The sequence below is a fragment of the Dreissena polymorpha genome, chromosome 5 (genome assembly GCF_020536995.1).
Source record: "Dreissena polymorpha isolate Duluth1 chromosome 5, UMN_Dpol_1.0, whole genome shotgun sequence".
NCBI lineage: Eukaryota > Metazoa > Mollusca > Bivalvia > Myida > Dreissenidae > Dreissena > Dreissena polymorpha.
This window is the reverse complement of record NC_068359.1, coordinates 26,145,443-26,167,595: the sequence shown is the minus strand read 5'-3', so window position 1 is coordinate 26,167,595 and position 22,153 is coordinate 26,145,443. Positions and strand designations below refer to the sequence as shown.

Here is a 22,153-nt window from a genome sequence, read left to right as displayed (position 1 = left end):
TGCTTTGAACCAATGAACATTGACACTAACATGAAAATGATAACAACAGTGCATTTTGTTTTCAAAAAACTTTCCAATTATAGAGTTCTTTTGGTATAAATATTGAGTTAGATTTGGAGTAAAAAAATGAGAAAAGGAATATCTACTAGTTGTGTGCATTTATTAGTTTATTATTTATCTGCAAGTGCATATAAAGTACTTAAAGAAAGAACAACCTTGTATGCAGTGTATTTTTAAACAATTATAAAATAGCTTCATAAAGTGCGTAAAATAATAAATATGAGTTATGGATGGCTGAATTACAGTTTACTAATGAATGTCTGTTCTGCAAAAAGTGGGCTTAATGCACATGCAGTCTGCAAAGGCTATTCTGAGACAAAGACAACACTTTCGGCATACACTGGATTTTCCTTATGAAAACACCTTTTACTGAAATTCCGGAAAAGCAGAAAGTGTCGTCCCTGAAAGGCCTGTGCTGACATGCCTTGTTGTCCCAGAATAATGCTCCACTACTGAATGCATCACTCTTGTGTGGTTGTTTTAGACAATAAAACTTGCTTAACCCTTTCCTCGCAGTTTGTTCAGGTTTATGCTGTTTGCTGCTCATCAGTATCTAAGGGTTGGCAATAAAGCCTTTAAAATTTGAATACAGTAAGAAAGGTCTTATATAAAATATAACTTTCTAAGGGACTACAAATGCCTGAAAATACGTATCTAAGTGGTAAAAGGTTAACAAGGGGCAACCATTATATAACAATTACAGGTACCAAGTATACTTAAAAATCTTTGTCTGAATGTAATAAGGTATCATCTTGGGTTTTGACAAACATGATGGTTGGTAAAACTGGAATGTCTTCATGCATGGTGCCCCAACAGTTCAAAAGGACATTGAAAGTCGGATAAAATTACCTTTTAACGTAATTTGCTCTACATCAAAGTAAACATAGTAGATTTCATTTATTTGATCTACATCAAAGTAAACATAGTAGATGTAATGTCATTTATTTGCTCTACATCAAAGTAAACAAAGTAGATGTAATGTCATTTATTTGCTCTACATCAAAGTAAACATAGTAGATGTAATGTCATTTATTTGCTCTACATCAAAGTAAACAAAGTAGATGTAATGTCATTTATTTGCCCTACATCAAAGAAAACAAAGTAGATATAATGTCATTTATTTGCCCTACATCAAAGTAAACATAGCAGATGTAATTTCATTTATTTTCCCTTCATCAAAGTAAACAAAGAAGATGTAATGTCATCTATTTTTCCTATATCAAAGTAAACATAGCAGATGTAATGCCATTTATTTGCCGTACATCAAAGTAAACATAGTAGATGTAATGTCATCTATTTTCCCTACATCAAAGTAAACATAGTAGATGTAATGTCATCTATTTTTCCTACATCAAAGTAAACATAGCAGATGTAATGCCATTTATTTACCGTACATCAAAGTAAACAAAGAAGATGTAATGTCATCTATTTTTTCTACATCAAAGTAAACATAGCAGATGTAATGCCATTTATTTGCCGTACATCAAAGTAAACATAGTAGATGTTATGAAATTTATTTCCACAGTTATGTCGTTTTTTCATTATGGTGTTGATGTTTCTGCCAGGAATAGGATTTTCTGGTTATTTTGTGCTGGTGTTGATGCTTCTGACAGGGTTTGCATGTGGTTTCCATGTCAACAACTCCTTGGCCTGGACCCGTGGTGTGGGCTCACTTAGTGTTGTGGCTTGGGGTTGAGGGGACACCTGAAATAGTCATGTCAGGGGTTAAATTTATCACATTTTAATTAAATAGTTTTGTGCTTTGCCTTAAAATGTTTCAAAATTAACCCTTTACCACTTAAATATGTATTTTTAACGAGGCTGTTTTCGGAGAAAAACGCAGCTATTGTCATAGCCAGCTCGTCGTCCGCCGTAGGCGTCTTGCTAAAACCTTAACATTGGCCATAACTTTTTAAATATTGAAGATAGCACCTTGATATTTGGCATGCATGTGTATCTCATGGAGCTACACATTTTGAGTGGTAAAATTTCAAGGTGAACATCATCCTTCAAGGTCTAGGGTCGAAAAAACAAAGTCAAGGGAAGTAATAAGCTTTAAATGGACATAGTTATCTGACCTGCCCACGTATATATTTTTGTTAAATAAATCAAAGCGGCGCAGTAGGCAGCATTGCGTTTCTGACAAACACAAAAAATACAGATTTAAGGAAAGTAATAAGCTTTAAAAAGGGAGAAAATTATTCAATATTGAACATAGCCACTTTATATATTTGGCATGCATGTGTATCTCATGGAGCTGCTCATTTTGAGTGGTGAATCTACAGTCATGGTAGTGGCTTTTAATTATTTGCTACTAAAAATATAGATTTGTTAACTACAATTATTTTCAAGGGAAGTAATTTATATAATTATAAATCTCATATATTTCCTTACCAAGAAATGAAGTTCTTTTCACAGTTTCTGTACAGATTTATTATTTTGATTCTTTATAACCCAAATGATTGATTTGTCAAAGTTTTTTTTCAAATGATATAATTATAATTTCTTTGATACCTGCGCTTATGTCCATAGATACATGATCAACTCTGGCTATAATTGACAAGTCGCCAACTCCGCCCACATTTTGTCGATCAGCCAATCAGATATCGATTTTTCACACACCCCTCAGCAACGCTTATATGGCCGCCATTTTATCCGACAAACAAAGCGTGTTGTACATATGGAATGGACGTAATTTTTAAGAGTTTACACAGATTTGATATCAAATGCATGATCATTACTGTTCGATCATTATTCAAAATTGTAGGTGCTATTCATACTTTATAAAAGGTTATTATTTTATCTTTATTTCTTGAACATATGAACGAGTAATGAGAAAACAACCACAATAAATAGTTTAACCACACCAGGTGTGTGTTCTATAAAACGTGTTATACCGTTTGATGCACAATATTATTAAGCAGTTTGGGCAACATAATAATTGCCACACGTGCTTATTAATCTCAGCGTAATTGTCGATGATTAATAAATAACGGTATGTTGCGTGGATCTCAGAATGAAGGAACATTAAGGCATTGTTAGGTACTGTACACAAGAAAAGAGAACTATTTAATTACTTAAATGATTTCCAATTATATATTTATTTTCTGTAGATCATAAACAAGGGAAATCATTATAAATTGTTAACTAAAATATTGTTTTAACTAAAGTAAAAACAACACAAAGGTGATTTCAACGCGGCTTAGCCAGCTTAAAGCGACTTCAAGTGTAAAATGTACGGCTTATAATACAAAAACAACATTTCTAATACAACATATATTGATACGGGGAGAAATGTGAAAATTGCAATTAACATATAAGGGCCATCTTGTTATAAATAAGCAAATGCATAATATGCTAAATGTATTCAATACGAATGTTCGTGAACAGCACCGTAATACCAACATTTCATTTTTTGATAGTGAAATGTAACAGGTTCGCATTAAACATAAATGTAATAAAATGCATATTAGACTATCTGTTAATGAAACCACGAAATTAGGCCTGTATTAAATTATGGTTACAATCAAAATTTAATTTATATCCAAATAAAAAAAATCGGTGTCTTTTAAAAAATAACACAATAAAACAAAGATCTAAACATTTTTAATAAACAAAAAACCCATCATGATATGGATATGTCATTTGCATTTAATAAAAATATTTTCAAAATTATATATGAATAGCCACCGGGTTCACTGTCAGACGGTTGAATACAAGTTCAAAATCAATATGAAATAAATGCTCATTTTTACAACGGATTTTTCATCACCTTTCTATATAATATGTATAAGAAACATTTCTGATAGTCAGTCTGCCGTTAACTCATTTATTTTGATTACGCCATTTCTCTCTAAAGTTTTTATGATTGTATTAACGTTTTACAAAGCAGTTTAGGTTAGTGTGCGGCTTTAATAATTTATTTTATAGAAAAGTGCATAATACATCATTACAAATATAGAATTTCCCTCACGTAATCCGCTATAATTGCCATCTGCTTGTCGGAGTTTTCTAATCACTAGACCACGTGACTATGTGGGCGGAGCGATCGATAATTTGGCGACTGGTCAATTCTTTTAAACCACAGGCCTTGGTTGTCAGTGATGTCTGACATGGTCATAATTGACTGTAAGACCCTCCCCCCCCCTGGTTGGAATTGGACAAAATTCAAGGGAAGTAATAACCTTTAAAGGGAGATGCTTTCTATACCTGCCAAATGATAAATATAAATATTATTTCAATGCGGCGCAGTAGGGGGCATTGAGTTTCTGACAGACACATCTCTTGTTGGGTCACTTGGTCAAGGTCACTGTGACCTCTAAAAAAAAAAAAATTCTGACAAGCTTTCGCAGCAGAGCATGGCACCCGTTATGCGGTGCTCTTGTTATGCAATTGAAGTCCCTTGGAAATTTACATTTAATTAAAGACCTTTCTTACTAGATTCAAGTTTGTAAGGCTTCATTTCCAACCCTTAGATACTGATGAGCAGCAAACAGCATAAAACCTAAACAGACTGCGAGTTACTCGAAGGCTGTTCTGGTTTTATGCTGTTTGCAAATAGCTATTTTCGCTTTGCTTCTCAGTCTGAAAGGGTTAAATAATGAAATGCTCTCAATTTCCAGCAGATGTGTGTTTGGTTGGTAGAAGGTCAAGGTCACCTGTGCTTGTAAGATGATTTTTTTTACACTATTAGAACTACTACCATGCAATTTGGTAAGTTAGTTACACATGACATAGAAAGAAGAAGCATTTTGATTTTGAGGTCACCAGGTGAGATGTCACCGAAGGTCGCACAAGCTTGTATAAGGAACTTTTTTTGCATGCTATCCAAATAATGCTTGACCTATGATCATTGAAATTGGAGTAATGTTTTCTTTTTTGGGAGGAAGGAATGAAGCCTAATGATATTGAGGTCAACAGGCCACTGGAATGACACTTTACACACATGCATTAAAACCCCTTTTCACAGAGCACGGCTAAAATGTTTTACCTATGATCATCTTAATTGGTTACCGGGCGGGAAAAAAGATGCCCAAAGGTTTTTAAGTGAACAGGTCAAAGATCATGAGCATGTAACATGAGAAACATGAGAATTGTTTCCACACCATATCTAGAGAATTTTCTGGATCATATAAATTAGAATTCTCATTAGTCTTGTGACAGTTTAGGTAACCTTTTTTCAACAACAGATATTCATGATGATTTGTCTTCACAGAATGCGCTTTAAAAATACCTAAAAAAGATTGGGTCGCGGGACTTACTTTGTTTTGATTAAATTTGCAATTATATAACATGTACTTATGCACTTCAACTGTGCTCATATCAAAACAATATAGATCAATTTATAAATAAAAGTTGAAAATATGAACATTAAGGTCAGATGTCAGCTGAAATGCAACAATTAAAATTGGTTGAAAGCAATATAATGATTTAGTACACAAGGTACAAATTTTCAATATGTTATACCTGTTTTATACCTGTATTATACCCGTAACTTTTATGTTACCTATAAAACTTAAAACAATCTTGCTGCATTGTGTTTCATTGACATTTGGGAGATTTTTATTGTTATAGAATCAAATTACAGAATGTGCCAACTGATTTGAATACATTCATCTAATATATAATTATGTTCTTATCATAAAACAAGAATAACATATACAGGTCACAGCAGTATTAGGGTAATAAAACTTTATAAATGATCTCTAGCTTGCTGGTCATGTGTTACAAAATTCAGCCATTTAACAGTGCAACTTGGAAGTTTAGAAATTAATCCACACAAAATTGAATAGTTATCAAATCATTTAAAGGTACAATAGAGCATGCCATTGAAAGCATTAACTGCAAGTATCATTGTAAAGTTCATAGATATGCAAAATTAAGTGTCTTTAATTATTTGTCATTGATAATGTTGGATATCAAATGGTTCTCTGTTGTACATTCCCTATGGTGACCATCTTCAAATGACATCTCCTTAACCTGCTGGCTGATTTTCATCAAGAATTATTCCTGTGTGACTGCTTTTATTATGCCAGAGACTTTTTTGCACAACACCCAGGCCCTTATGTCAAGGTTATAGAACACTTTAAGGTCAAAGGTCAAAACAAAGTCTTAAGCATAATAATGATTTTAAAATAAGTAAGAAGCAATCTGAGATGAGTGATTCACATAATAGCAAAGTTCCTGGTTCAAAGGTCAAGCTCACAATTGGAGGTCACAGATGTAATAGAAGCAGCCAATGGAGACTTAGTTCATTATATAACTGAAAAATACTTATTGACATATCTTTCCATATGATTGTGACTATTTCACTCTTCTTTACTTTATTGTAATCATATTTAACTCCAAACTGCAATGGGCTCACAATAGTGATGAATACCTCGTGGTTCTACACATCGTAATATGAAGCAAGCTGTAATAAACACTTTCAAGATACTCCAAGTTGAAAAAGGGGCATAACTTAAGCTTTTGTTAACACAGGATAAAACAATATGTGTTTGTGAAACACTATGTCCCCCCCATATATTTGACCTTTGAACTTGAAGGATGACCTTGACCTTTCACCACACAAAATGTGCAGCTCCATGAGATACACATGCATGCCAAATATCAAGTTGCTATCTTCAATATTGCAAAAGTTATGGCCAATGTTAAAGTTTGACGCAAACCAACAAACAGACAGGACAAATGTACGAGTTAGACAAGATTGACTGACCATGATGAATCCAATCTTTGTCTTGGTTGCAGGGAGTATGACATATGAATTTTGGAAGTTACTCTTGTTTTACTAATGATTTTTTTTTCTCTAAATTTTAACACAAAATATTTTGGGTCAGGGATTATTAAATTGAAACAGATAAACAAAGAAGGCATCAATACCTCTCCATTGGCGATGAAGTTGGTTGTTCTGTTTTTGTGTTCTGTGTAGCATCGTCTTCCATAGTCGTCAAGGTGGTATCTACGGCCATATTCGTCTATCTGGTAGTGACGTGGCAGATTTTTGCACGTCTTGGGAGGGTCATATCTGGAAATGGAATAAACCCATTAATGCCTAGTGGACTCTCCCATCCTTCTAAATTGGATCAATTTATTTCCAAAATTAGGGATGTCTAGTATATTTATTTCTATTTTTAGAACATTTCTTACAGAAATTCCTTTAAGCAAACAGCGCAGACCCTGATGAGATGCTGCATCATGCGGTGTCTCATCTGGGTCTATGATGTTTGCCAAGGTTTTTTTCCTAGGCGCAAGGCATAAATGGGCTAAATTCCTCTTCATAGACGTTACAATGCGTTTGGCTTTTGAGTGGTACAACGTTAACATCAAGTAAAATCTCAAGCATTAGAAAAAAAAAATTGGGCCGTGGTCTGTGAAAAGTGGGTTTAATGCATATGCGTAAAAGTGTCATCCCAGAATAGCCTGTGCAGTCCACACAGGCTAATCCGGGAAGACACTTTCTGCATAAACTGGATTTTTGCTAAGAAGAGACTATCTTTAAACAAAAAATACAATAAAAGCGGAAAGTGTCGTCCGTGATTAGCCTGTGTGGACTGCACAGGCTAATCTGGGACGACACTTTAAGCACATGCATTAAACCCCCTTTTCACAGAGCACGGCTTATATATTTATTCAATTTTTTGCTTCAATAGTTACGTTTGTGGCTCTGTTCTTAGTGTTTTCTAATATTTAAACTTGTATGTTTCTAACTGTGAAGGAATATAATACATTTATGCATTAGTTTATAATATAATCAGTATATTTTTAAACCCATGTGATTTTAAAAACATAATTACACAGTAAAAACTTTTTGAAATCATCGTTATCTCTGATTTAGAAGAAATTATGTTATAAATGAATCAAGTTCGTTTGTAACAACTTAAAATCATCCAATTTGCTGTCCACTTCAAGTTTTCTTGAAGATTTATTTTCGAGTACGAGATTGTTAGAATTGCAGCTGATACTTTGTAATAAAAAATGAGGTGAATACATTAATTTAAAATTAGTTTCTCACTTAAAAGATTTATCACCAAATGCCAGTAAAATAAAGACATGTGAGACCATAAAATACATACATCATTATTATTTAGAAATGAGGTGCAATTTACAAAATTTGCACTTTATTTAACATTCAGTTTTTGATAATGGAAGCTAAGTATGATTCAATAATGAATAGATTTGAACACCCAGAGGTTTACTGGTTGTTAATATGATGTGATAGGCTGTCATTTGATCACTGCCAGCAGAGTTAAGTGGTTTGTGTAGATATGAAAGCAATTTAATAGATTTTTAAAGGGGCAGATACAGAATTGATGGAATATTTAGGTGGAGTCCTTTTCAAGTGGCGAAGTAACAATTAATTTAATATTCGTCAAAGGTTCTTTTTTATAGGGTGAAATATGTGTAATAACTTCATCTCAGTTTAAACATGTTGTCATCTTTCATGATTCTATATACCAAGAAAAAAAAAATTCTGATTTTTACTCAGTCTTATTAATAAATTATTTCTTTAAAAAAAAGATGCAAAATTATAATTTAAGTTAATTTAGGTTTTGATTCAAACTGATTAATAAACATTCTTGTACAATTACCACTAATATTGCAACTTTAAACCAAAGTGGTTCTTAGTATATTCAGTTTAATATTTTTTAAAGCAAATATCACAAACACCTTTAAGTGCCTTTCTCAAAGTGAAGATTGACTGCAAACAGAAACCTTTAAATTAAATATTTAAACAGATTAAAATGCCTTGTGAATTAAACAACCACTCCTGGTGTGAATATTTAGTACAAAAAATAAAATGTTTATTCATATGACAAACGGAAAGTTTCAGTTAAAATGTCTTACTGTCTCAAGATTAGAGCTGTGAATGAATACAAGCAGTTTTTTGTTTATACAAGATCAATTAAGACATGTTTTAAACAAAATACACAAACTTAGCGTGTTCCATGGGCTCAAATGCTTTCAGTCAACAGGGTTGGTAGGTAAACGGTAACACATTGACACCTGCTATTATAGAGCAATCTTTCAAGGTTCTTCCAATTGAAAAGTTTATTTCCAAATTAAAATAATTGTGATGTCCAAATAACCTAAGCCTAATTGAATGTTATCAATAATATCTACCGGTACTTAGTGGTTAAGATTAAAAAAACGACTTGTTAGCAAACATATACATTTATCTCTTTATCCTTTGATTTATCCATTTATCCCTTGAGAATTAGTGAATATGACATGTTTATGTGCTAATAATAAAGTATAATTTTCTACTTAAATATATTTTAATCAAATTATAATTTTGGGGCAGAGAACATTGGTAATATTTGCTAATGACTAATAGGACAGAACAGATTTAAATGCACAAATAAAAAAATAATGTTGGTTTAATTTTATATTGAAAAAATCATTACTAAATCAACAGAGCGAAATCACAATTATGACTTGCAAAGTGCATTATTCTATAGAATAGAGCGAACATATAAATAGATTGTATGTGAATTTATTTGTAAAGGATAGCGCTGACTGTAATTTCAAACAAGCTGTGATTTTATTATAATACAAGGGCTGTTTGTAAAACATGCATGCCCCCCATATGGGCTGTCCGTTGTAGTGGCAGCCATTGTGTGAATACGTTTTTTGTGACTGTGACCTTGACCTTTGACCTAGCGACCTGAAAATCAATAGGGGTCATCTGCGAGTCATGATCAATCTATCCATGAAGTTTCATGATCCTAGGCGTATGCATTCTTGAGTTATCATCCGGAAACCATTTTACTATTTCGGGTCACCGTGACCTTGACCTTTGACCTAGTGACCTCAAAATCAATAGGGGTCATCTGCAAGTCATGATCAATCTACCCGTGAAGTTTCATGATCCTAGGCATATGGGTTCTTGAGTTATCATTCAAATACCATTTTACTATTTTGGGTCACCGTGACCTTGACCTTTGACCTAGTGACCTCAAAATCAATAGGGGTCATCTGCAAGTCATGATCAATGTACCTATGAAGTTTCATGATCCTAGGCCCAAGCGTTCTTGAGTTATCGTCTGACAACCACCTGGTGGACGGACCGACCGACCGACAGACCGACATGAGCAAAGCAATATACTCCCTCTTCTTCGAAGGGGGGCATAATAAGTAACCAAACTATGATATCACAAGTTACAAAAAAAGAAGGAAATTGGAATTAAAAGCCAACTGTTCCAATGTGCTCTGTCTACCCCTATTTAAACTTTGTCATACCATTCTGATAGATAGCCTATTCCAATATCTGATTTTCTGGGCATGCTCTGTTCACCTGTCAGTCTTTGCACAATAACACCTGCATCCTGTTGTGTTACCTGTCAGACTTTGTACAACAACACCTGCATCCTGCTTTGTTACTTGTCAGACTTTGTACAACAACACCTGCATCCTGCTATGTTACTTGTCATACTTTGTACAACAATGCCTGCATCCTGCTGTGTTACCTGTCAGACTTTGTACCACAACATCTGAATGCTGCTATTTTACTTGTCAGACTTTGTACAATAACACCTGCATCCTGCCATGTTACCTGTCATACTTTGTACAACAACATCTGAATGCTGCTATTTAACTTGTCAAACTTTGTACAACAACACCTGCATCCCGCTATTTTACCTGTCAGACTTTGTATTACAACACCTGCATACTGCCATGTTACCTGTCAGACTTTGTAAAACAACACCTGCATCCTGCTATTTTACCTGTCAGACTTTGTACTACAACACCTGCATACTGCCATGTTACCTGTCAGACTTTGTACTACAACACCTGCATCCTGCTATTTTACCTGTCAGACTTTGTACAGCAACACCTGCATCGTGCTGAGGACCCAGATCCTGATCCAGACTTTCCCCACAGGCAGCTTCTATCGTAAAACCTGCAACACATATAATGTATCTATATAATTATTAATTAATTTCATTTCAATCTTGTACATATCCTTCAGTTAATGTACATTAAATGTAAGTTAAAAGGCCCTGGGGCACATAGTTACAAACCATCTTAGGGAAAACTTAAGGGAACTCCATTAATTCATCAAATTCTGTAATTCTCTGTCTGGTTGATGTTTTTATACATTTTTAAACAAGTAACATTATTATATTTCTAAAATAATAATTATTAAAATGTTTGTAAGTAAAAAAACACACTGGATTTTGCATGGAAAAGAAATCTTACATTTGGCATCCTAGCAAAGCCAATGTTTTTTATTCAACTCTTTTCTTACTAAACTATTCATATTATTCTAAACATTTAAGTTTTGTTAGTCAATACTTAAATTGACATTTTGTAAAAATACACTAATCTGTGAACATTCCTTTCAGGTATTTATTGAAGTCGTCCCTTAAGATTTTGACTTACCCGCACATCTGACCGCACCAGAAGACCACACATGCGAATATCAGGAGAATAAGGAATCCAATCATGACGGCCAGCAGAACGAGTAACCAGGTGGGGAGGCCTGATGAGAAATGAACCAGTTTTGAGATAAAAAAAGAAAGTACTTAACCCATTTATGCCTAGCGTCTAGCAAAAAGGCCTTGGCAAACAGCGTAGACCCAGATGAGACGCCGCATGTCTGTGGCACCTCATCAGGGTCTGCGCTGTTTGCTTAAAGGAATTTCTGTAAGAAATATTCTAAATATAGAAATAAATATACTAGACATCCCTAATTTTGAAAATAAATTGATCCAATTTAGAATGATGGGAGAGTCCACTAGGCATACATGGGTTAATACATTATTGATTTATTTGAAGCCATTAAAATTATTCCACCAAACACAATTCAACAGATATGAATAGATATATAACATAAGTTATGTTTTACAAATTTTTCACCATGATGGATTTATTTCACTAGTTAATAACATAGTTCATCAAATTTACCACAATCTGACATAACCCCTGACAGAAATTTTGGAGAAAAATCTGTGTTGATGTTGAAATGTAACCTACTGTCATTTTCATTGTTAGTGATGTCGATGTCATTTGAAGTCTGGAGGGTACATGTAGGGTAGGGTGTGCTCCATGTACCAGAATTGCATGTGATATATGAGGAACCTGTCATCTGAAGGGAAAAAAATGAGAATTGTTCTGAGAAAACTGGGCTTAATGCATGTGCGTAAAGTGTCATCCAAGATTAGCCTGTGCAGTCCACACAGGCTAATCAGGGACGACACTTTCCGCCTAAATTTGATTTTCAGTAAGGAGGGACTTCCTTGATACTAAAATACCATAAAAGCGGAAAGTGGTTTCCCTGATAAGTCTGTGCACAGGGTAATCTGGGACAACACTTTACGCACAAGCATTAAGCCCGGTTTTCTCTGAGCGCGGCTCAAATATTATACAGTATACAGTCAATGATATTCAAAGGTGATTGGTCCAAATAGAGTCATGCAATTCCATGTATAGAAATCATATAATTAATATTTTCCACATCATTATTATTTCACCTATGGCTTACTTGATATTTATCAGTATACAGCATGGCACATCAAGGATTTTTTTATTGCAGAGAGGCGTGAACTTTTGACCATTCACTTATAAAGATTTATCCAAAATATTTATACATCATTCTAGTAATCATCATCAACAGCAACAAAGTATTTATCATTAATTAAAATTTCATATCCAGTTTTTACCATTGTATTTATGTAAATACATATGTAAAACTAGAAATGTGTCCATTGGACACAGAAACTGGTGTTGTGTGACACACATTATGTATGTCCCCTGTACAGTATCATAACTGCGGTACAGTTTCCAACTGAGGGCCATGATGGCCCTGAATCGCTCACCTAACTCATTAAGATCAGATGAAAACTATGCCCTCTATTGTCTACACAATGTTTTTCTATGATTTGACCTAGTGACCTAGTTCCTGACTCTAGATGACCCAAATACAATCCCAATCCAGATTTCATCAAGATAAACATTCTGACCACAGTTCATAAATATTGGATGAAAACTGTGACCTCTATTGTCAACACAAGGTTTTTCTATTTATTTGACCTAGATTTTTACCCCAGATGACCCAAATACAATCCCACCCAGATTTCATCAAGAATTCTGACCAAATTTCATAAAGGTTGGATGAAAACTGTGATCTCTTATGTCTACACAAGGTTTTTCTATTATTTGACCTAGTGACCTAGTTTTTGACCCCAGATGACCCAAATAAAATCCCAACCCAGATTTCATCAAGATAAACATTCTGACCAAATTTCATAAAGATTGGATGAAAACTGTGACCTCTATTGTCTACAGAAGGTTGTTCTATTATTTGACCTAGTGACCTTGTTTTTGACCCCAGATGACCCAAATACAATCCCAAACCGGATTTCATCAAGATAACCATTTTGACCAAATTTCATCAAGATTGGATGCAAACTGTGACCTCTACTGTCTACACAAACAAATTGTTGACGGACGGACGCACGGACACACGCAGGCACGCACAACGGACGCCGGACATCACACGATCACATAAGCTCACCGTGTCACTTCAAGACAGGTGACCCTAAAAATATGTGTCGAGATAAACATGAACAGTTGTGGTTAAAATCCCATAGAAACAAGGGCTGTTTGTAAAACATGCATGCCCCCCTATATGGGCTATAAGTTGTAGTAGCAGCCATTGTGTGAATACGTTTTTTGTCACTGTGAATGGTGGTGGTGGTGGTGGTGGTGGTGGTGGTGGTGGTGTAGTAGTAGTAGTAGTAGTAGTAGTAGTAGTAGTAGTAGTAGTAGTAGTAGTAGTAGTAGTAGTAGTAGTAGTAGTAGTAGTAGTAATAGTAGTTGTAGTAGTAGTAGTAGTAGTAGTAGTAGTAGTAGTAGTAGTAGAAGTAGTAGTAGTAGTAGTAGTAGTAGAAGTAGTAGTAGAAGTCGTAGTAGTAGTAGTAGCAGTAGTAGTAGTAGTAGTGGTAGTAGTAGTAGTAGTAGTAGTAGTAGTAGTAGTGGTAAAAGTAGTAGTAGTAGTGGCAGTAGTAGTAGAAGTAGTAATAGTAGACATGGTGGTGTTGGTGGTGGTGGTGGTGGTGGTGGTGGTGGTGGTGGTGGTGGTGGTGGTGGTAGTAGTACTAGTAGTTAGTAGTACTAGTAGTAGTAGTAGTAGTAGTAGTAGTAGTAGTAGTAGTAGTAGTAGTAGTAGTAGTGGTAGTAGTAGTAGAAGTAGTAGTAGTAGTAGTAGTAGTAGAAGTAGTAGTAGTAGTAGTAGTAGTAGTAGTAGTAGTAGTAGTAGTAGTAGTAGTAGTAGTAGTAGCAGTAGCAGTAGCAGTAGCAGTAGCAGCATTACAAGACCAATACTTAAGAATGATCAAATGGGAAAGGTAACATAGCACCAGCAGTAAATATGGGGCTCATTTACAGGTCAGATTTGGAATCTCTGCTGTAAAATGAGATTTTGAATGAATTAAAGGGAGGCAAATCTGTAATAAAAAGAACATGCATAAACCGTAGCTGTTTCCCTTGTTTGAACCATGCTAAATCCTTACAAGTTTGGAAAGAATTGGATGAAAAATTTGGACTTTATTGCATAAACACCATTTTCTCAATTCAAGGGGAGGTAATTCTGTACTTCATGGACCAATAATGCTCATTTTTTGTAGGGTTTGTGTCCTCATTGATATAAAGACACTGTGCAAATTTGGAAAGGATCGGACAAAAAATGTGGAAGATTTTTGAAAGTTTTCACAAAATAGGCAAAAACGAATAAACATGCAAAGTTCAACGAGCTCCTGCGGCCATGTTTTTTGACAAATCAAATTTCTTTGAACAACTTTTTCAGGAGAGCCCTCAAAGGTCATCCCTGTGAAATTTTTTGAAAATCTGATGAGCGGTTTCTGACAAGAAGATTTTTTAAGGTTTTTACCATATATGGTCATGGCGGCCATCTTGGTTATGTGATCAAATTGTTTTTAACAATTCTTTTGTCCCATGACCTAGGGATGCTCCACATGAAATTTAGTTGAAATCGGCTCAATGGTTTAGTAGAAGAAGATGTGTACAAATTGTTTACAGACGGACGGACGGACGGCCGGATGGACGCCGGACGCTGAGTGATCACAATAGCTTACCTCGAGCTATCGCTCAGGTGAGCTAAAAACGGATATAGGTAACAATATTGGCCCTTCTGCCATATCATGGCAGTGGCATACAATTACAAAGTGATGTTCTTTGTTGTGTATAATAATAATGTGTAAGGAAGTTTAGCAGGCAAATGAACATTTATCTAGTCTTTATATATGTCCATATGAAAATTAGAAATTTTAGGTAGGTGTGCTAGTTTTGTATAATTTGCATAAATTAAAAAAATTTACAGAAAAAAACAATATCAACTTTTTTGTATCTATTTGTTATGATTTTATACACAGAATAGTCATAGTTGTATGTCGTTTGACAATTTCTTGGGGGGGGGGGAGATAATGCTGTAAATATTACAATTGTTCTTATAAGTGATAGTATATTGTTCTTATAAGTGATAGTATACTAACCACATATCCAGTGTTACATGTGTACACCACCAATGTAGTGTGCGGGTAGGTACCAGAAGCTATTGGGTTGGATACAGCGCCTCCAGTGATCGTGGGTACAGATGTGCAACCTGATGGTAACAAGAGAAAAGCAACTGTAAAAAGGGCATATCGACAGTATTTCCTCTAAATAAAGACCAATATTTTAGCAAAGGGTATTCCTGCCTTTCAGGTTTTTAGATATCTTGTCATGATAATGTATTAATAAAAAAAGAACATAAACAAATCTGAAAATATGTGTCTTGTTCTGAGAAAACTAGGCATAATGCATGTGCGTAAAGTGTCGTCCCTGATTAGCCTGTGCAGTCCGCACAGGCTAATCAGGGACGACACTTTCCTCTTAAACTAGATTTTCGGTAAAAAGGGACTTCCTTTAAACGGAAAATACCATTTAACTGCACAGGCTAATCTGGGACGACACTTTACGCACATGCATTATGACCAGCTTTCACAGAACAAGACACATATGTTAATGCTGAACTAGAAGTCTGCATGTGAATAAGCTACTCAGGAACATTTCATGTGTAGCTCATCAAAATTCCTTCTATATATTTTTTAAATCCCACAAAAATTAATTATCCCCATAAAGCTTTACTCTCATCAAAAGTGTTATTAAACCTAGCAACGTTTGTTTTAGCAACTATTTAATAATTACTTTTGTAATGAGATTTGTATTTTCAAAAATATAAAAAGTATTTAGCTTTCAATACTTTGAAAAAAAATGTGATTTTTTTGTATGGTTTTCCATGCCACATCTGTTCTCAAAACATATATCTGAATATTTTTTCGGCGTAAGCTGTTTTAAGCCAGCTTTTCACCTCTCCTGACCTTTGTAAGTGTCCAATAAAATTCAAATAAAATTTCCCGCGGCTAGGTACGAATGAATACACCTCATTTATTCCATTGGCTGATTTGAGTATTCCACCAGAACATTGGAAACATATCCGCGTCTTTGTAACACTGTTTTACTGCATGAAACAATTTTATTTCTAAGGAAAAGGCTTAATAGATAGAACAGTTTTACACTCAATTCTCGACATCATTACAGTTTGTGCGTTCACCTTTTATTTTCAGAGAATTACCAGCGCAACGCGTTTTTATTTAAAGGCTATGTTCTCATAGTTAGTACTTACTTCCATATTCTTGTCAACATGTTAAAATGTAAAAGTATAAAGAGCAGTGGAAGCGAGGCCTCACTTTAATATATTGCATTTCAACCCGGGTCAATTCGCGGCCAGTGTATGAATGTCAGAGTTTATATACAGGTCATCACCGGAGTTTGCGGCCAGTAAAATAATAGTTATATAATAAATACGCTATCCGTGAACTAGGTGACCTGGAATGTTCTTTAGACCAGAAATATGTAGATTCTTAACGTGTTTTCAACAAAACAATGATAAATATTATTTTTGATTTATTTAACAATAATTATTCCACCATATTTTCCAATGTATTAAGCATGAGCGCGATGATTATCGATACTGTTAATAATCGCATCAAATAGCAATGCCCGACAAACCACTGAAACAGATTTGTTCGAAGAACGCGCCTATAAATACGGATACTTCTCGTGTGGCCGGTTGACTCGTATGTTTTAATTTCACTTCCATTCTTCTTTTGGTTTTCTGTTTTGTATCTATAGGTTTATGACCAGCAATATGTAATAATGTAAAATAAGCCGCGAAAACTCAGCGTAACATCCCGTACTGCGTGTGATGCAGCTAAGAACTGCAAAGAAAAAAGGCATTCGCTATCCTTGATCTCATTCATTGAACTATCAACGCCGTATATCTTTTTTAAAGATATTTCTTGTTATTACTAGTTTCATCAAAAGTATATTTAAGTTTCATTGATCCTCAGCAGGTGAATTAATTTTAAAAGCTTACAAATAATGTAAACAAGATGTTGTGTTTATAAAATTACAGTAAAATAGCTTTTACAAATAACGTGTTCATGTTGCCCAGTGGAAAGCATTATTGACTTTCAGTTTAAACGATGCAGTTACTGTTCCTATAGAACTCAATTATAATTTCAATTCATTTAATGCTAAGGCTTACAATTCAAAGAAGAGGTAATATTTGTGTAGACTGTGCGACTTCAAATGCTCTTGTCATACAATGATGAAAGATATAAATGATGTGAAAAAATGAAAATAGGTCGCAGTGGTGTAATGGATATGGGGTCTGCCTAGCGACTGAGAGGTCATGGGTTTGATCACCACCGTGGAAGCATTCTTAAGATCTCCCCCTTAGACACCAAGTACTGGTTCTAGGCCCAGGCAATAGACTCGAGAGCGTTTATATAAGCCTTAGGCTTTCGATGTTATGGAGCTGAAATAAATAGGCTTAAACTAAAATTGAAAATAACTGAAACTTAGAATTATCTGTTTTAAAAAACAAATATTATATGCAGCATTTTAAATTTTGAATTGAAATATTAATACAATAGCCTCCTTTCTTTAAAACTACAGGATTATAATAAATTTTATAACTGAATTGTTTACGTCTAATGACTCAAAAAATGGAAATGTTCCCATACATGAAACACAGTTTAACAACAGAAAAAAAAACAACGAAAGACGAAATCAGATTTCATGCAAAGTTATGGAAAATAGTAATTAAACAAGACATATACAGGGGAAATCTATTATCACAAAAGGGGAAGGATGGAAAGAACAACCAGTCTGGTGTCACTTTCTTTAAACCTGCTGAATCCAACAACTTGTTGTTTCTTAGTTAAGTGTTTATTATTAATTAGGTATTTCAACATATTTCATTTGTAAATGAGTTTTTCAAAAATATATCAAATTTCATAAGAAGGAGAAGCAAAACAGAGCATCAACCTGGTATTTTCCTTAAGATCTTTCCCGAGCTTAAATTATTTGAAAAAAAGAATGAATTTCAGGTGTTTTCCATGACTGATAAAACACATTTTAGAATATGCTGTATGTTATGTAGATTGATTATTTTAAAGGAACTTGTTCATAGTTTTCCAAAAATTACGATATACAAAAATCAAGATTAAAGATAAATCTACACTGGTTACAAGGAATAATGTCCAAAATATTGTTTTGTTTATGGAAATATTTTGTAATTACAACATATTGACAATAAATAAGACAACAGCGTTATATTCTGTGGATCGAAGTACACTTAACCCATTTATGCCTAGCGTCTAGAAAAAAGGCCTCGGCAAACAGCGTAGACCCAGATGAGACGCCGTATGATGCGGCGTCTGACATCAGGGTCTGCGCTGTTTGCTTAAAGGAATTTCTGTAAGATTTATGTTCCAAATATAGAAATAAATATACTAGACATCCCTAATTTTGGAAATACATTGATCCAATTTAGAAGGATGGGAGTCAACTAGGCATAAATGGGTTAACTTGATTAACGAAGATCATATTGACCCGCACATTGATTTTGCAGGTCCTGCAATCATCTTTTGTTTCCTGTCTATACAACCAAGAGAGTCTGCGGCAAAATTATTAATCATAATTGTTTGCCATGCTGTTCATTGAAACAGGGAATACATTTCTTAATTAAAAAACCTGAATGACATGTACATGTAGTTGAAGAATATAAGATTTTGCCTCCAAAGGCCCTGGGTTTGATTACTGCTGAAAGCAAACATTTTTATTTACTGTTTTTCTTGTTATTACATTTTGTTTCATTATTTCTGATAATTGCAATGATTTTATTTTTGTAAGTTATAACAGTTGAAGATATTTTCCTAATTTTAATTCTCAATTAATAAGAGTAAATGATATTATCACAAATGGTAACTAAAAAAGCAATTTTTTTTTTTTCTCATTTTAACCATTTGTTTTTATTGAATATGAGGCCAGAACAGGAATTTTTTAAGTGAATCATAATGTCCTAACAGCAAAAAATGACATAATTTTAAAAATGTTGAGCCTGGCATTTTTACCATTGAAAGGCATTGTGGCTGAATTTCCAAATCCTGTGCCGAACTTTCGAAATTGCTGAACTACTACTACTGCTGCTGCTGCTGCTACTACTACTACTACTACTACTACTGCTGTGCTGCTACCACTACTACTACTACTACTACTGCTGCTTTGCTGCTGCTGCTACTGCTGCTGCTGCTGCTGCTGCTGCTACTACTACTACTACTACTGCTGCTGCTGCTGCTTACTATTACTACTACTACTGCTGCTGCTGCTGCTACTACTACTTCTTCTACTGCTGCTGCTGCTGCTGCTTCTGCTGCTGCTGCTGCTGCTACTACTACTACTACTACTACTACTACTACTACTACTACTACTACTACTACTACTACTACTACCACTACTACTACTACTACTACTACTACTACTTCTACTACAACCACTACTACTACTACTACTACTACTTCTACTACTACTAGGACTACTACTACTACTTCTACGACTACTACTACTACTACTACCACAACTACTACTACTGCTACTACCACTACTACTACTACTGCTACTACTACTACTTCTACTACTACTTCTACTAACTACTACTACTACTACTACTACTACTACTACTACTACTACTACTACTACTACTACTACTACTACTACTACTACTACTGCTCCTTCTACTACTACTGCTACTACTACTACTAACCACTACTACTACGACAACTGTTACTTCTACTACTACTACTACTACTATACTACTACTACGTACTACTACTACTAACTACTACTACTACTATACTACTATTACTACTACTACTACTACTACTACTTCTACTACTGCTACTACTACTACTACTACTACTACTTACTACTACTACTACTTCTACTACTACTACTTCTACTACTACTACTACTACTACTTCTACTGCTACTACTACTACTACTACTACTACTACTACTACTACTACTACTACTACTACTACTACTACTGCTACTGCTACTACTACTTGCTACTACTGCTACTACTACTACTACTACTACTTTCTACTACTATTACTTTTTTTACTACTGTTACTACTACTATACAACTTTACTCAAATAATGTAATTCTTAAATATTATAATTTATTGTTTATTATTTATGGTTTGAAAATTAAATACAAGTTTACAACAATTCATTCAATATTTTCTCTGTAGTATGTGAAATTGACATTTTCTACAGACAAAATGACTAAAGAAATTATTATACTTACTAGCCATTGTTTTATTTTGATACCAATCGCTGGAATTTCACTTTCATAAATCGAGAATGACAACTTTTGTCTACACTCATTAAAATCCAAAACTGTTGTCTGACTTTCTGTCTTTTAAAGTTTGTTGCTGCTGTTGTTGTTGTTGTTGTTGTTATCAACACTAAAAGTCAGAAAGAAACATCTCTGACATATTTCTGTTTTGACATTTAAAGTCTGAAAGCTTATTACTGTTTTCATTAAATCTGCAAAGGGTTTTTTTTTTAAATCAAAGCACTTTATTTATTGACTTAAGCCAATTACAATTTTAATTATAAAAACAAATTAAATCAGTTTTCATGTTTTATCAAAAAATTATCAATAAATTAAAATTGTATGGGAAAAATCCACAAAGTAATAAAACTGACAAATATTGTGTTGTGTTATCTATTCAAAATTGATACAAATCCAATGTGTACCAGTACATGTATATCGAATATATCAATTAAATTATAAATATTGTACTTCATTTGTTATCAATCCTTATTTATTCCTCAATATTTTGAAATGTTTTTAATTAACCATGACGCTAACATGCGGTTTATAGATCCACAATTAAAATAGCCAGTTGCTTTCAGAATATCAGAATAAAACTGAATGTTGGTCTTTAAGGTTTACAGACAGTAGATCTATATCTCTGATATTGAACAGGCTTTCAATTTGTGGAGTGGTTAATACCGGTATAGAAGCTGATCATACGATTTTAAAGGGACTATTTAGGCACAGGCAATTAGCTAAATAAAAAAATTCTTGGCAGCAATTTCAAAAGAAAAAGAAAATACATTGCATACACAATCAACTCATGATAATTATTAGAACAAATATTACAAATAAATCTCATACTCAGTTCTTCATTGTTTATTAACTGATACACAACAGTTTGGTGTAAAGATACATAGTAATGCAACCTCCTCAGATAGATACATAGGAATTTTGTATCTCTATATCTGAATTACAAAAGTAGGTTATTGGTCAATAGACAACACTAAATGCCATATAGTTTGATTCTGTCATGATCTGACAAATGTTTGTACATTAAACATTAACTAAATTTTACTACTAAATTTTAAATCATAATCAAATTAAAACTTGGCTTAATTCATGTGCTTAAAGTGTCATTGCAAGATAAACCTGTGCAGTCCACACAGGCTAATCAAGGACAACACTTTCTGCTTTTATGGGATTTTTTTCTTAAAAGAAGGTCTCTTTTAAACAAAATCCAGTCTATGTGTAAGTGTCGTCCATGCTAAGCCTGTGTTAATCTGGAAGGACACTTTATGTCCATTTTTTTTATGCACATGCACTATGCACATGCATTATGCACATGCATTATGCACATGC

General features: G+C 34.0%; 1 protein-coding gene across 2 annotated transcripts; it reads right to left on the bottom strand.

Moving 5' to 3' along the window:
* Positions 1-986: 986 nt before the first annotated feature.
* LOC127830999 (uncharacterized) lies at positions 987-21,404 on the bottom strand. 2 transcript variants are annotated; one of them, XM_052355972.1, is made up of 8 exons: positions 21,278-21,404; positions 20,777-20,936; positions 15,573-15,682; positions 12,037-12,148; positions 11,443-11,542; positions 10,871-10,960; positions 6,940-7,084; positions 987-1,764 (listed from the first exon to the last, which is right to left on the bottom strand). In XM_052355972.1, exons 2-8 carry the CDS (start codon positions 20,781-20,783, stop codon positions 1,642-1,644), a joined length of 687 nt encoding a protein of 228 aa, XP_052211932.1. In that variant the 5' UTR covers positions 20,784-20,936; positions 21,278-21,404; the 3' UTR covers positions 987-1,641. The 2 variants fall into 2 exon arrangements, with proteins under 2 accessions (XP_052211932.1, XP_052211933.1); XM_052355973.1 differs by having other exon boundaries at positions 21,347-21,386.
* Positions 21,405-22,153: the final 749 nt, after the last annotated feature.

What these genes read in the sequence shown, in the direction of transcription:
- LOC127830999 (XM_052355972.1), bottom strand. An exon ending in TGGTGCGGTCAGATGTGCGG is followed by an intron (nt 10,961 to 11,442) that starts GTAAGTCAAAAT and finishes TATGTGTTGCAG; the next exon opens with GTTTTACGATAGAAGCTGCC. An exon ending in ACTTCATCGCCAATGGAGAG is followed by an intron (nt 1,765 to 6,939) that starts GTATTGATGCCT and finishes TGACTATTTCAG; the next exon opens with GTGTCCCCTCAACCCCAAGC.